General features: G+C 43.5%; 1 protein-coding gene across 1 annotated transcript in view; it reads left to right on the top strand.

Annotated features, from left to right (window-relative positions):
• The window catches only part of cfap65 (cilia and flagella associated protein 65), a 204,576-nt gene that overhangs the window by 42,579 nt on the left and 148,572 nt on the right, over positions 1 to 13,425 (top strand). Inside the window, exon 7 of the mRNA XM_073046190.1 lies at positions 7,283 to 7,505. Within this exon, the coding sequence (XP_072902291.1) occupies positions 7,283 to 7,505 (223 nt within the window). The remainder of the gene's footprint in view (positions 1 to 7,282; positions 7,506 to 13,425) is intronic.

Raw genomic sequence — 13,425 nt, 5'->3', positions numbered from 1 at the left:
CTGCACTGTAACATTTATTCTGTTATTGTTTTCCCTTGTACCACCTCAATGCCCTGTTGTAATAAATTGATCTGTATGGATGGCTTTTCACTGTACCTCACAGTACATGTGACAATAATAAACAACTTACCAATTTACGAACTTATATTAAAATAGCCCATGGCACTCCGCAGGAATAATTGAAGGGTGTCGACCTGAAGCCTCGAATTCCAGTTCCCTCCATTGATGCTGGCTGATCTGCTGAGTTCTTCCAGCAGTTTTTTTTTACTCCAGATTCCTGCATCTGATTTTAATAATTTGCTTTAAAATTTCTGTGTGTAGCTTAAAATGCTCACATTGAGACAATTCAACAAGTCTCACAGAATGATAGAATGGGCAGACCTGGGTGAAATAATTGTTCACAATCATGTGAAAAGAAAATCAATTTTTTGAAGAAATATTTAATACAAAGCATGAACTAATTCAGTTTTTATTGTTATGGTGTAAATATTTTTGCACTTAAGACACTGAAAGGTGACTCGACTGAATTTTTTTCTTTAACTAAAAATATCCATTTTTTCTCATAAGATGAGAATAAGGCCTCTCCCTGAGCCGAATTAAAGATAAAAAAAACTATGACATCCAAGCCATAAGCATAGATAAAAGAGTCTTAATCCATTTATGGAGCACCTCATGAACTTGATACATTCTAAAGTGCTTTATGACCAATTAAGTCTTCTTGAAATGTTAAAATTGAAACAGAAATGCATGTCAAAGCTCTCATTACAAGGGAGAAAAAGAGGGAAGCAATGTAATAGGAATCTGAGGGGCAATATTTTCATACAGGGGTGGTGATATAGTATGAGCTGCCGGAGGAAATGATTGAAGCAGATATATTTACAACTTTTAAAAGATATTTGGACAGGTATTTTGATAGGAAAGGTTTAGAGCAGTTCCTAACTTGGGTGCATGGACCCCTTGATTAATGGTATTGGCCCATGGCTTAAGAAAGGTTGGGAACACTTGGTTTGGAGAGATACAGTATGGGTCAAATGGGTCTACCTTAGACAGCATATTGGTCAGCATGGATGAGATTTTCTGTCTGCCTATGATTCTAGTAAAAAGAAAAATGTCTTCACAAGCCTGTTTGGATAGATAATGGTGAAAAAATTAGACTTGATTGATGATGTCAAACCATTTCCAATTCCAATATGTGATATCCCAATCCTGAAGCCTTTTACCAGCAAATCTCATCTCATTGGAGTGACAAAAGACTGGAATCTGGAGTAGCAAACAATCTGCTGGAGGACTTTGTTGAGTTGAGCACCATCTGTGGGGGAAAAGGGTTTTGTTGAGGTTTTGAGTCAAAACCCTGCCTCAGGACATCATTTGAAACATTGACAAATTCTCTCTCCCAACAATGCTTCTTGACCTGTTGAACAGATTGTCAGAATCAGAATCAGGTTTATTATCACTTACATGTGTCATGATACTTGTTGTTTTCTGGCATATATATCCCAGGGCTGAAATGGCTAACACGAGGGTGCACAGTTTTAAGGTGCTTGGAAGCAGGTGCAGAGGAGATGTCAGGGGTAAGTTTTTTACACAGATAGTGGTGAGTGCGTGGAATGGGCACCGGCGGTGGCGGTGGAGGCGGAGACGATAGGGTCTTTTAAGAGACTACTGGATAGGTACATGGGGCTTAAAAAATAGAGGGCTATGGGTAACCCTAGGTGATTTCTAAAGTAAGTACATGTTCGGCACAGCATTCTGGGCCAAAGGGCCTGTATTGTGCTGTAGATTTTCTATGTTTCTATATACATACACACACAGTGGATTCTTGTTAATTGGGCCATTGGAAGATTGGGGCAGTTGCTTATTTAGGCCAACTTTTAAAGAACAACAACTAATTAAGAAAATAGCCAGGATTCCCCTTATTTTATGGGACACCATGCCGCTTAATTGAGGCTGGAGACAGTTGCTGAACTGTTTCTAATTAGTGTTAGTTACGTACACTTGTATGGCCATTAGACCGTACACCATGGTTAGAACAAACAGTTTTAAATAGTGTCAGTTGCGTGTGCCTGTGTTCAAAAAACAGTTACTTTTGTTACTGAAAGTTGGTGAGAAATAAGCAGTAGGACAATACAGAACTGTTTTGCTCACTGCAGTTTCACACATTCAGGCTTGGAGATGCCAGAAACAGCCAAGAATGAAAATGAAATTACTTCACCATTTCAGCAAGTTAGGGAACATGAAGAATTGGAAAGTATCGGCAATTATCTTGAATGTTACAATGAAAATGAAGGTTTGAATGATAGCATTCAGTGAAGTCAGTCCATTATCTACATTAGGTATCTATGCTGATTTTGTTCATTTGCAGTCAATCAAACAAATGCAGCAGTATACACTGAATGAATTCCTCCGTTGATAACTATTAGGAACTAGTAGTACTGATGGCGTTCTCATTTGTTCTCTATTTCATTTAAATCCATTAGTTGTTATTCAGTTAAATGGAAGTTTCCCTTTTTTTTTTATACCTTTTTAACTATTTCCATGAAACTTTGGCTAATTGGGACAGTTGCATAAATGGGCCAAAATGTACTGGTCCCAATGTGTCCCAATTAACTAGAATTCACAGTATTATTATATTATTTATTTTTTTATAGAAGATAATTAAATAACTAGTGTAAAACAGAACAAAAATAGTGAAGTGATGTTTATTGTCCATTCATAAATTTGATGGTAGATTGGAAGAAGCTGTCGCTAAAACATTGAGTGTGGGTCTTCAGGCTTCTGTACCTCCTCCCTGTTGGTAGTAATGAGAAGAGGGCATGTCCTGGTGAGGGCCCTTAATGATGGATGCCACCTTCTTGAGGCATCACCTTTTGAAGATGTCCTTGTTACTGGGGAGGCTAGTGACCATGATGGTTGAGCCTGCAACCCTCTGCACCTTTTTTCAATCCTGTGCAGTGGTGCCTCTATACCAGACAGTTTATTGCTTCAACCTCATTGGCAGATTATCAGTTCTATCTATGACATCACTCTTCTTCCTTTGGTCCAGCTCTACATTATATCTAGTTCCTTTACAATTCAAGTCACTCCATTAGAGCGGTAATTATTATGAAGTGCTCAGTGGAACTGGTGCTTGAACAGTGGGCTCTCTACAATCAAATACTGCCATCAAGTGATGTCTTGTAACTATTGCAACTTTCTGTGAAGCCACTTGTCAGAATTTGTTTTTAAAATGTGATGATACTCTATGAATGTTTTATGCTAAAGTAGCCTTCAGTGTTAATAGAATGCTCCTTATTCTATTAATTGTAAATTTGGTGAAATCTAAAGCTAGTTGGAACAGTATTTTGTGAAAAGATCCAGAAAGTTTGAATGCATTTAAACAAAGAAGACTGAAGGTGAAAATGGGAAAATATGACATTATTTTGTAAAGAAAATGCAAAAACAGTTTTTATATATGGTGCTAAACTTATTACAGTGGTTAGTAGACTAGGGTGTCTTCGAATATAAATCAAAGAAGTGAACTATGCAAGTAGGTACACAAATAAAATGCTGGCTTTCATTGTAATATAGAGTCATCGAATAATATGATACGGGTCCTTTTTCCCAACTAGTACATTCTGATCATATTGCCCACCTAGTTAATCCCAACTTCCTGTGTTTGGCCCATATCCTTTTAAACTCTGCCTCTCCTTTGAACCCATTCAAGTGCTTCTTCTGGTTGCTTATTCCATATAGATGTAATCACCACCTTCTGTGTGGAAAAAGTTGCCCCCCAGGTTCCTTTTAAATCTTTCTTCTCTCACCCTAAACCACCGCACCTTAATTTTGGACTCCTTACCATGTGGGAAAAGGCTGATGCCATCCATCTTATCTGTCCATCTTAGAATTTTAAACATTTCTATGAGGTCGCCCCTCATTCTCCTATGTTCCAAGCATTAAAGACTTAGCTTGGCCAACCTCACCCTATAATGCAGACCCTCTAGTCCTGGCTACAGCCTTGTAAATCTTTTCTACACTCTTTTTAGTTTAACCACATCTTTCCTACAACAGGAAGATGTAGGAAAAGCTCTACACAGAATTACAAGTGTGACTTCACCAACAAATTGTACAACAGCAACATAATGTTCCAATTCCTATATTCAATGCCTGATGAAGGCTTTTTCACACCCTTTCTACCGAGGATGCTACTTTCAATGAACTATGCACTTGTATTCTTAGGTCCACCTGCTCCATTACCCACCCTCGTTCTCCACCATTCATAGCCTAAGTTCTATGCTTCCATTATGGTTGGAGTGCAAACAAGACTTAGTGGAATTATGCTGAGTATTAATAAGAACACACTTGGTGGGCTGGCAGCCTAAGGAAAGGTATATTTCATTTGCAACACACACAAGATGCTGAGGAACTCAATGGCTCAGGCAGCATCTACGGAGCGAAATAAACAGTTGACACTTTGGGCTGAGGCCCTTCATCAAGTATCCTGATGAAGATTCTCAGCCTGAAACATCGACTGTCCATTCCCTCTATAATCTGGAAAGTTCTTCCAGCTCTTTGTGCATGTTGCTCAAGATTTCCTGTATCTGCAGAATCTCTTGTGTTTCTGATATATTTCACTTGACACAAAGATTATTTGGACAAGGATGCAGAGTTAGTCTTGTGAGAGTCTGTTCTGGTGAGTTAGTCTGGATGTTATAGCCACAGGATAAGGTTTTTTTAAAGGTTGGGGAGCATTTTTTTCAATTGCCAAAAACACAATAGGTTAGGTGGTCTTCCAGGTAATAAATTCTTTAAGCATCCAGTACTGTTCTCTGGCTTATGGGGACTTTAAAGTTATTTTTGTGAACCAGGTGAAATAGTGCAATGTGTTTGCTACAACCAGCCATGAGCTCTCCATCTCAAATATACCAGGAAAAAGCAGGAAAACCAATAAGCATTCAAAACAAATTTGCTGGTGGAACGCAGCAGGCCAGGCAGCATCTAGAGGAAGAAGTACTGTCGACATTTCGGGCCGAGACCCTTTGTCAGGACTAACTGAAAGAAGAGATAGTAAGAGATTTGAAAGTGGGAGGGGGAGAGCGAGATCCAAAATGATAGGAGAAGACAGGAGGGGGAGGCATGAAGCTAAGAGCTGGAAAGGTGATTGGCAAAAGGGCTACAGAGCTGGAGAAGAGAGAGGATCATGGGACAGGAGGCCTAGGGAGAAAGAAGTGGGGAGGGGAGCACCAGAGGAAGATGGAGAACAGGCACGGAGTGATTGTGAGAGGGACAGAGAGAGAATAAAGGGGAAAAATAATAAATCAATCAATCAATCAATGAGGGGTGGGGTAAGAAGGGGAGGAGGGGCATTAACAGAAGTTAGAGAAATCAATGTTCATGCCATTAGGTTGGAGGCTACCCAGACGGAATATAAGGTGTTGTTCCTCCAACCTGAGTGTGGCTTCATCTTGACAGTAGAGGAGGCCATGGATTGACATATCAGAATGGGAATGGGATATAGAATTAAAATGTGTGGCCACTGGGAGATTCTGCTTTCTCTGGCAGACCGAGTGTAGGTGTTCAGCGAAATGGTCTCCCAGTCTGCGTCGGGTCTCACCAATATATAGAAGGCCGCACTGGGAGCACCAGACACAGTATATCACACCAGCGGACTCACAGGTGAAGTGTCGCCTCACCTGGAAGGACTGTCTGGGGCCCTGAATGTTGGTGAGGGAGGAATCGTAAGGGCAGGTGTAGCACTTGTTCTGCTTACAAGGATAAATGCCGGGAGGGAGATCGGTGGGAAAGGATGGGGGGGGGGGGGACAATTGGACAAGGGAGTCATGTAGGGAGCGATCCCTGCGGAAAGCAGAAAGGGGGTGAGGGAAAGATGTGCTTGGTGGTGGGATCCCGTTGGAGGTGGTGGAAGTTACGGAGAATTATATGTTGGACCCGGAGGCTGGTGGGGTGGTAGGTGAGGACAAGAGGAACCCTATTCCTAGTGGGGTGGCGGGAGGATGGTGTGAGAGCAGATGTGCATGAAATGGGAGAGATGCGTTTGAGAGCAGAGTTGATGGTGGAGGAAGGGAATATAATTCTCTGTAACTTCTGTCACCTCCGATGGGATCCCACCACCAAGCAAATCTTTCCCTCCCCCCAATTTCTGCTTTCCACAGGGATCGCTCCCTCCTCGACTCCCTTCCCACCGATCTCCCACCCGGCACTGCTTTTCTGCTTGATCAATGTGAATGTTCACAGAATGTAGGACACACCACAGCACAGCCCTTTAGTCCATGATGTTGTGCTGAATATTCCAAGATGAATCTAACTTCCCTCCTATACAACCTATAACCCTCCATTTTTCTTACATCTATGTAGCTGTGTAAGAGTACCTTAAATGACCCTATTGTATCAGCCTCTACCACCACTTCTAGTTCTCCTAAGTCCTTTCTAAGCTCCTTCCTGGTGTTCTTATAACTCTCAAGATCATCATCTGATTTTTGCATCTTAAACCTCAAGTATGCCCCCTTCTTCCTCTTGACTAAATGTTCCACCTCTCTTGTCAATCATGGTTCCTTCACCCTACCATCCATACCCTGTCTCAGTGGGACAACTTATCCAGAACCCCCATGCAAGTACTATACTCCCTAAACAACCACAACTTTTCTGCTGTGAATTTCCTTGAGAACATATGTTTCAGTTTATATTTCCAAATTCCTGGCCAATACTATCATAATTAGCCCACTCCCAATTAAACACTAACCCAATTCATTTGTTCCTATCCTTGCCCATGGTTTTGCTAAAGATCAGGGAGTTGTGTTCACAATTTCCAAAATGCTCTCCCATTGAGAGATTTGTCACTTGACCAGGCTCATTCCCTAGTTCTAGATCCAGTATGGCCTCGGTTCAGTCATTCATTTCATTCAAGGTTAAGTTTGATATCTTTTTTGGATAGTAAATAGTCAAAAAATGTGAAACTTACAACAAAAATGTGTAATGGAGATAAATAAGATTAGTAAAGATGAATATGTGATGGTGAACATGGAAGTGATAGACCAAAGGGCCTGTTTCTTTACTGCATGATGTTATGACTTCAGCCATGATGTTTAGGAATGATGGAGAAAGTTTAAGTGGGTCACATGGCCTATTCCTGTTAATTTTTTCACAACCTGGTTGGAGCCATTCAGCCCACCAGATGTTTGCTGGCACATTTCAAGATTCAAGATTTAACTGTGCATTGAGATTTCAAAACCAAATAAATCTGGATGTAAAACCAATCTTACTTTATTTCTTGTCTTGTGCCTGACAGGTAAACACGTTGTTCAGAGTCATGCATCTCCAGCAAGTGGCTCCATTTCAATCCGAATTCACGTGTGAGGTTAGGGAGGGTACAGTCCTAGCCTGCAGCAGAGTCCAGATCCCTTTCAAGTTCAGGCCACAGACTGCCGGTTCTCTGAGTGTCGATTACTTCCACATTGCACGGCCAGGCAACAGCTCCAAGTCTCTGCTGAAGGTGACCGGGTCATGCAAAGGTACAAATAATTAGATTAGACTCCAAAGCCTAGATTAGATTAGATTTATTAGTCTCGTGTATACCGAAACATATAGTGAAATGTGTTGCTAGCATTAACAACCAACAGTTTCAAATGTTGGGGGGACGCCTGCAAGTGTCGCCATGTTTCCAGTGCCAACATGGAATACTCATATTGTTCAGCTGAGCAAAACGCAGGTAATATACAACAAGACAGACACAGCAACAGCAAGACAAACTAATTCCTATCTAATCCTCATCAGAGATCACTAGCTCTCTTGACTGCAGGATCACTGGTCTTCATCCACAACACCTGCTGACCCGACCTCCATCCTTGGGGATTCCAAAAAGCAGATACCAAAAGTTTCTTCAGATATATAAAGTATAAAAGAGAAGTGAGAGTAGATATCGGACCACTGGAAAATTATACTGGAGAGGTAGTAATGGGGGACAAGGAAATGGCTGATGAACTGAATAAGTATTTTGCAACAGTCATCACTGTGGAAGACACTAGCAGTATCTGGAAGTTCGAGAGTGTCAAGGGGCAGAAATGTGTGAAGTTGCCATTACTACGGAGAAGGTTCTTGGGAAACTGAAAGGCTTGAAGGTAGATAAGTCACTTGGACCAGTTGGTATATGCCCCATGGTTCTGAAAGGGTGGCTGAAGAGATTGTGGATGCATTAGTAATGATCTTTCAAAGATCAATTAATTCTGGCATGGTTCCGGAGGAATAGAAAATTGCTAATGTCTCTCTACTCTTCAAGAAGGGAGAGAAGCAGAAGAAAGGAAATTATAAGCCAGTTAGTCTGACCTCAGTGGTTGGGAAGACGTTGGAGTTAATTGTTAAGAATGTGGTTTCAGGATACTTGGAGGAACAAGATAAAAAGGCCCTAATCTGCATGGTTTCCTTAAGGGAAAATCTTGCCTGACTAATTTGTTGGAATTCTTTGAAGAAATAACAAACCAGATGTACAAAGGAGGATCAGTTGATGTTGTGTACTTGGATTTTCAGAAGACTTTTGACTAGATGCCACACAAGGCTGCTTAACAAGTTTAGAGCCCATGGTATTACAGGAAATATACTAGCATGGATAGAGTGTTGGTTGATTGGCAAGAGGCAAAGAGTGGGAGTAAAGAGAGTCTTTTCTGGTTGTCTGCTGGTGATGAGTGGTGTTCCACGGGGTCTGTATTGGGACCATTGCTTTTTACATTATGCTATGCCTATAAAAAGTATTCACCCCACCCCCTTGGAAGTTTTATTGTTTTACAACGTTGTGAATCACTATGGCTTTAATTTAGCTTTTTTTGACACTGATCAACAGAAAAAGACTCTATGTCATAGTAAAACAAATTTTTACAAATTGGTCTAAATTTGTCGCAATTATTAAACATAAAATAATTGATTGCATAAGTAGTCAGTATTTAGTAGATGTGCCTTTGGCAACAATTACAGCCTTGAGTCTATGTGGATTGGTCTCTATCAGCTTTGCACATCTGAACACTGCAATTTCCCCCCATTCTTCTTTACAAAACTGCTCAAGATCTGTTAGATTGCATGGGGATCATAAGTGAGCAATCTTTCTCTGTCATGGTCTGGTCCGAGAAGTCTGCATTCCGGTTCACAGTCTGGTCTGTGAACTCTAGACTCTGGGTCTTCTGGCTGTCCCTTGTTTCATTTGGGCTTAGTCATAGGCACCTGATGCTCGAATTGAGGCTGGGAATATAAGTGCCCCTTGGGTCGGATGTAGGTGCTGTCTTGTCATTATCCTGTCCTCGCCTCTGTGGGATTCATCTTGTCATTATCCTGTCCTCATCTCTGTGGGGTTCCTCTTGTCATCATCCTGTCCTCACCTCTGTGGGGTTCGTCTTGTCATTATCCTGTCCTCGCCTCTATGGGGTTTGACTTGTCATTATCCTGTCCTCGCCTCTGTGGGGTTCGACTTGTCATTATCCTGTCCTCGTCTCTGTGGGGTTTGACTTGTCATTATCCTGTCCTCGTCTCTGTGGGGTTCCTCTTATCATCATCCTGTCCTCACCTCTGTGGGGTTCGTCTTGTCATCATCCTGTCCTCACCTCTGTGGGGTTCGTCTTGTCATCATCCTGTCCTCGTCTCTGTGGGGTTCCTCTTGTCATCATCCTGTCCTCACCTCTGTGGGGTTCCTGTTGTCATCATCCTGTCCTCGTCTCTGTGGGGTTCCTGTTGTCATCATCCTGTCCTCGCCTCGGTGGGGTTCCTGTTGTCATCATCCTGTCCTCGCCTCGGTGGGGTTCCTGTTGTCATCATCCTGTCCTCGCCTCGGTGGGGTTCCTGTTGTCATCATCCTGTCCTCGTCTCTGTGGGGTTCCTCTTGTCATCATCCTGTCCTCACCTCTGTGGGGTTCGTCTTGTCATCATCCTGTCCTCATCTCTATGGGGTTTGACTTGTCATTATCCTGTCCTCGCCTCTGTGGGGTTCGACTTGTCATTATCCTGTCCTCGTCTCTGTGGGGTTCCTCTTATCATCATCCTGTCCTCACCTCTGTGGGGTTCGTCTTGTCATCATCCTGTCCTCACCTCTGTGGGGTTCGTCTTGTCATCATCCTGTCCTCGTCTCTGTGGGGTTCCTCTTGTCATCATCCTGTCCTCACCTCTGTGGGGTTCCTGTTGTCATCATCCTGTCCTCGCCTCGGTGGGGTTCCTGTTGTCATCATCCTGTCCTCGTCTCTGTGGGGTTCCTCTTGTCATCATCCTGTCCTCACCTCTGTGGGGTTCGTCTTGTCATCATCCTGTCCTCATCTCTATGGGGTTTGACTTGTCATTATCCTGTCCTCGCCTCTGTGGGGTTCGACTTGTCATTATCCTGTCCTCGTCTCTGTGGGGTTCCTCTTATCATCATCCTGTCCTCACCTCTGTGGGGTTCGTCTTGTCATCATCCTGTCCTCATCTCTATGGGGTTCCTCTTGTCATTATCCTGTCCTCGTCTCTGTGGGGTTCCTCTTGTCATCATCCTGTCCTCACCTCTGTGGGGTTCATCTTGTCATCATCTTGTCCTCGTCTCTGTGGGGTTCCTCTTGTCATCATCCTGTCCTCGCCTCTGTGGGGTTCCTCTTGTCATCATCTTGTCCTCGTCTCTGTGGGGTTCCTCTTGTCATCATCCTGTCCTCGTCTCTGTGGGGTTCCTCTTGTCATCATCCTGTCCTCACCTCTGTGGGGTTCATCTTGTCATCATCTTGTCCTCGTCTCTGTGGGGTTCCTCTTGTCATCATCCTGTCCTCGCCTCTGTGGGGTTCCTCTTGTCATCATCCTGTCCTCATCTCTGTGGGGTTCATCTTGTCATCATCCTGTCCTCGCCTCGGTGGGGTTCCTCTTGTCAACATCCTGTCCTCGTCTCTGTGGGGTTCCTCTTGTCATCATCCTGTCCTCGCCTTGGTGGGGTTCCTCTTGTCAACATCCTGTCCTCGTCTCTGTGGGGTTCGTCTTGTCATTATCCTGTCCTCGCCTCGGTGGGGTTCCTCTTGTCATCATCCTGTCCTCGCCTCTGTGGGGTTCGTCTTGTCATCATCCTGTCCTCACCTCTGTGGGGTTTGTCTTGTCATCATCCTGTCCTCGTCTCTGTGGGGTTCGTCTTGTCATCATCCTGTCCTCGCCTTGGTGGGGTTCCTCTTGTCATCATCCTGTCCTCGCCTCGGTGGGGTTCCTCTTGTCATCATCCTGTCCTCGCCTCTGTGGGGTTTGTCTTGTCATTATCCTGTCCTCATCTCTGTGGGGTTCCTCTTGTCATCATCCTGTCCTCGCCTCTGTGGTGTTCCTCTTGTCATCATCCTGTCCTCGCCTCTGTGGGGTTTGTCTTGTCATTATCCTGGGTCCTGGCCCTACATCCTGTCCCCAAGGAGGGGTCCTGACTCTGTGTAAGCCCCAGCCCTATGTCCTGCTCGCAAGGAGGGGTCCCGGCTCTGTGTTCAGTGTTCCCATGCTTGAGTCCAAGGCTCAGTAGGCAGGCTGTTTGCCACTACTAAAATGGACTGTGGTTGTATTGTTGTCTCGTATCCAGCTCAGTAGGCAGGCCGTTTGCTGCTACTCGAATGGACTGTCATTGTTTGTCGTTTCGTGTCCAAATCCAAGGCTCCGAGGAGATTTCCAGTCCAGGTCCAAGTCTAAGTCATAACCCAGGCCCTGAGTCCTGGTCTTGCCCAAGGCCAGTGTCCGTGTCCAGCTACGCCTCTCCCCGTTTCTGCTTTGCTCTCTCTCGACCAAGACCTAGTCTGAGTTTCATGTCCTCATCCAGCCCTGGAGTCCTGCGTCCTGCCCCCATGTCCAGTCCTCTCCTGGATCCGGAGTCCGAGCCCGAGTCAAGACCCAGGTTCCAGGTCCCTGTCCAATCTCTGGCTTGGAGTCCTTGTCCAGGTTCCTAGTTCCTAGTTCCTCATCCAGGACCCTCTCCTAGTCTAGTCCTAACTCAGGCCTTGTATTCTAGTCTTGTCCAGTGTTATTTCTCCCCCTCTTCCCTTGCTTTCTTGTCACACCTAGTCCCGTCCCTAGTACTTCAGTGTCTGTGTCTTGAATTTGGGTCGGTTTTCAACACCCACCGTATGACATTTTCAAGTCCAGTCACAAATTCTCAACTGGATTGATGTCTGGACTCTGACTTGGCCACTCCAGGACATTAACTTTGTTGTTTTTAAGCTACTCCTTTGGCTTTATGCTTGGGGTCATTGTTTTGCTTGAGAATAAATCGTCGCCCAAGTCACAGTTCTCTTGCAGACTGCATCAGATTTGCCTCCAGGATTTCCCAGTATTTTGCTGCATTAATTTTACCCTTTATCTTCACAAGCCTTCCGGTACCTGCTGCAGTGAAGCATCCTCACAGCACAATGCTTCAAGGTAGAGATGTTGGGTTTTTGATGATGTGCGGTGTTTGGCATACGCCAAACATAGCGTTTACTCTGATGGTCAAAAGGCTCAATTTTGGTTTCATCAGACCATAGAACCTTCTTCTAACTGACTTCAGAGTCTCCCACATGCCTTCTGGGAAATTCTAGCCAAGATTTCATGTGAGTTTTTTTCAACTGTGGCTTTCTTTTTGCCATTCTCCCATAAAGCTGCAATTACTGAAGCACCTTGGCAACAGTTGTTGTATGTGCAGCCTCTCCCATCTCCACCATTGAAGCTTGTAACTCCTCCAGAGTTGTCATAGATCTCTTGGTGTCCTCCCTCACTAGTCCCCTTCTTGCGTCTTCACTCAGTTTTCGAGGTCGGCCCGCTCTGGGCAGATTTACAGCTGTGCCTTTTTCTTTCCATTTCATGATGATTGACTTAACTGTACTCCAAGGGATATTCAGTGACTTGTAAATTTTCTTTATCCATTTCCTGACTTGTGCTTTTCAGTAACCTTATCGTGGAGTTACTTGGAGAGTTTATTTGACATTGTGGAGTAGTTTTTGCCAGGATACTGACTCGTCAGCAGATGGACCTCCCAGATATAGGTGCATTTTTACTGAAATCAATTGAAACACCTTGACTGCACACGACGATCTCCATTTAACTGATTATGGGTCTTCTAAAACTAATTGGCTGCACTAGTGATGATTTGGTGTTTCATATTAAAGGGGGTGAATACTTAAGCAATCAATTATTTTGTATTTTATATTTGTAATTAATTTAGATCACTTTGTAGAGATCTGTTTTTACTTTGACGCACAAGTCTTTTTTAGTTGATCAAAAAAAGCTAAATGAAATTCACTGTGATTCAATGTTGTAAAACAATAAACATGAAAATTTCCAAGGAAGTCAGTATTTTTTATTGGCACAGTATCTGAATGATTTGGATGACAGAATTGATGGCTTTGTGATCACATTTGTGGATTATATGAAGACAGGTTTTAGGTGCAGGTAGTTTTGAAGAAGTAGAAAGGATACAGAAAGATTTGGACAGATTAGGAG

This window comes from Hemitrygon akajei, chromosome 5 (genome assembly GCF_048418815.1).
Source record: "Hemitrygon akajei chromosome 5, sHemAka1.3, whole genome shotgun sequence".
NCBI classification, from domain to species: domain Eukaryota; kingdom Metazoa; phylum Chordata; class Chondrichthyes; order Myliobatiformes; family Dasyatidae; genus Hemitrygon; species Hemitrygon akajei.
This window is presented reverse-complemented; position numbering and strand designations above follow the sequence as displayed.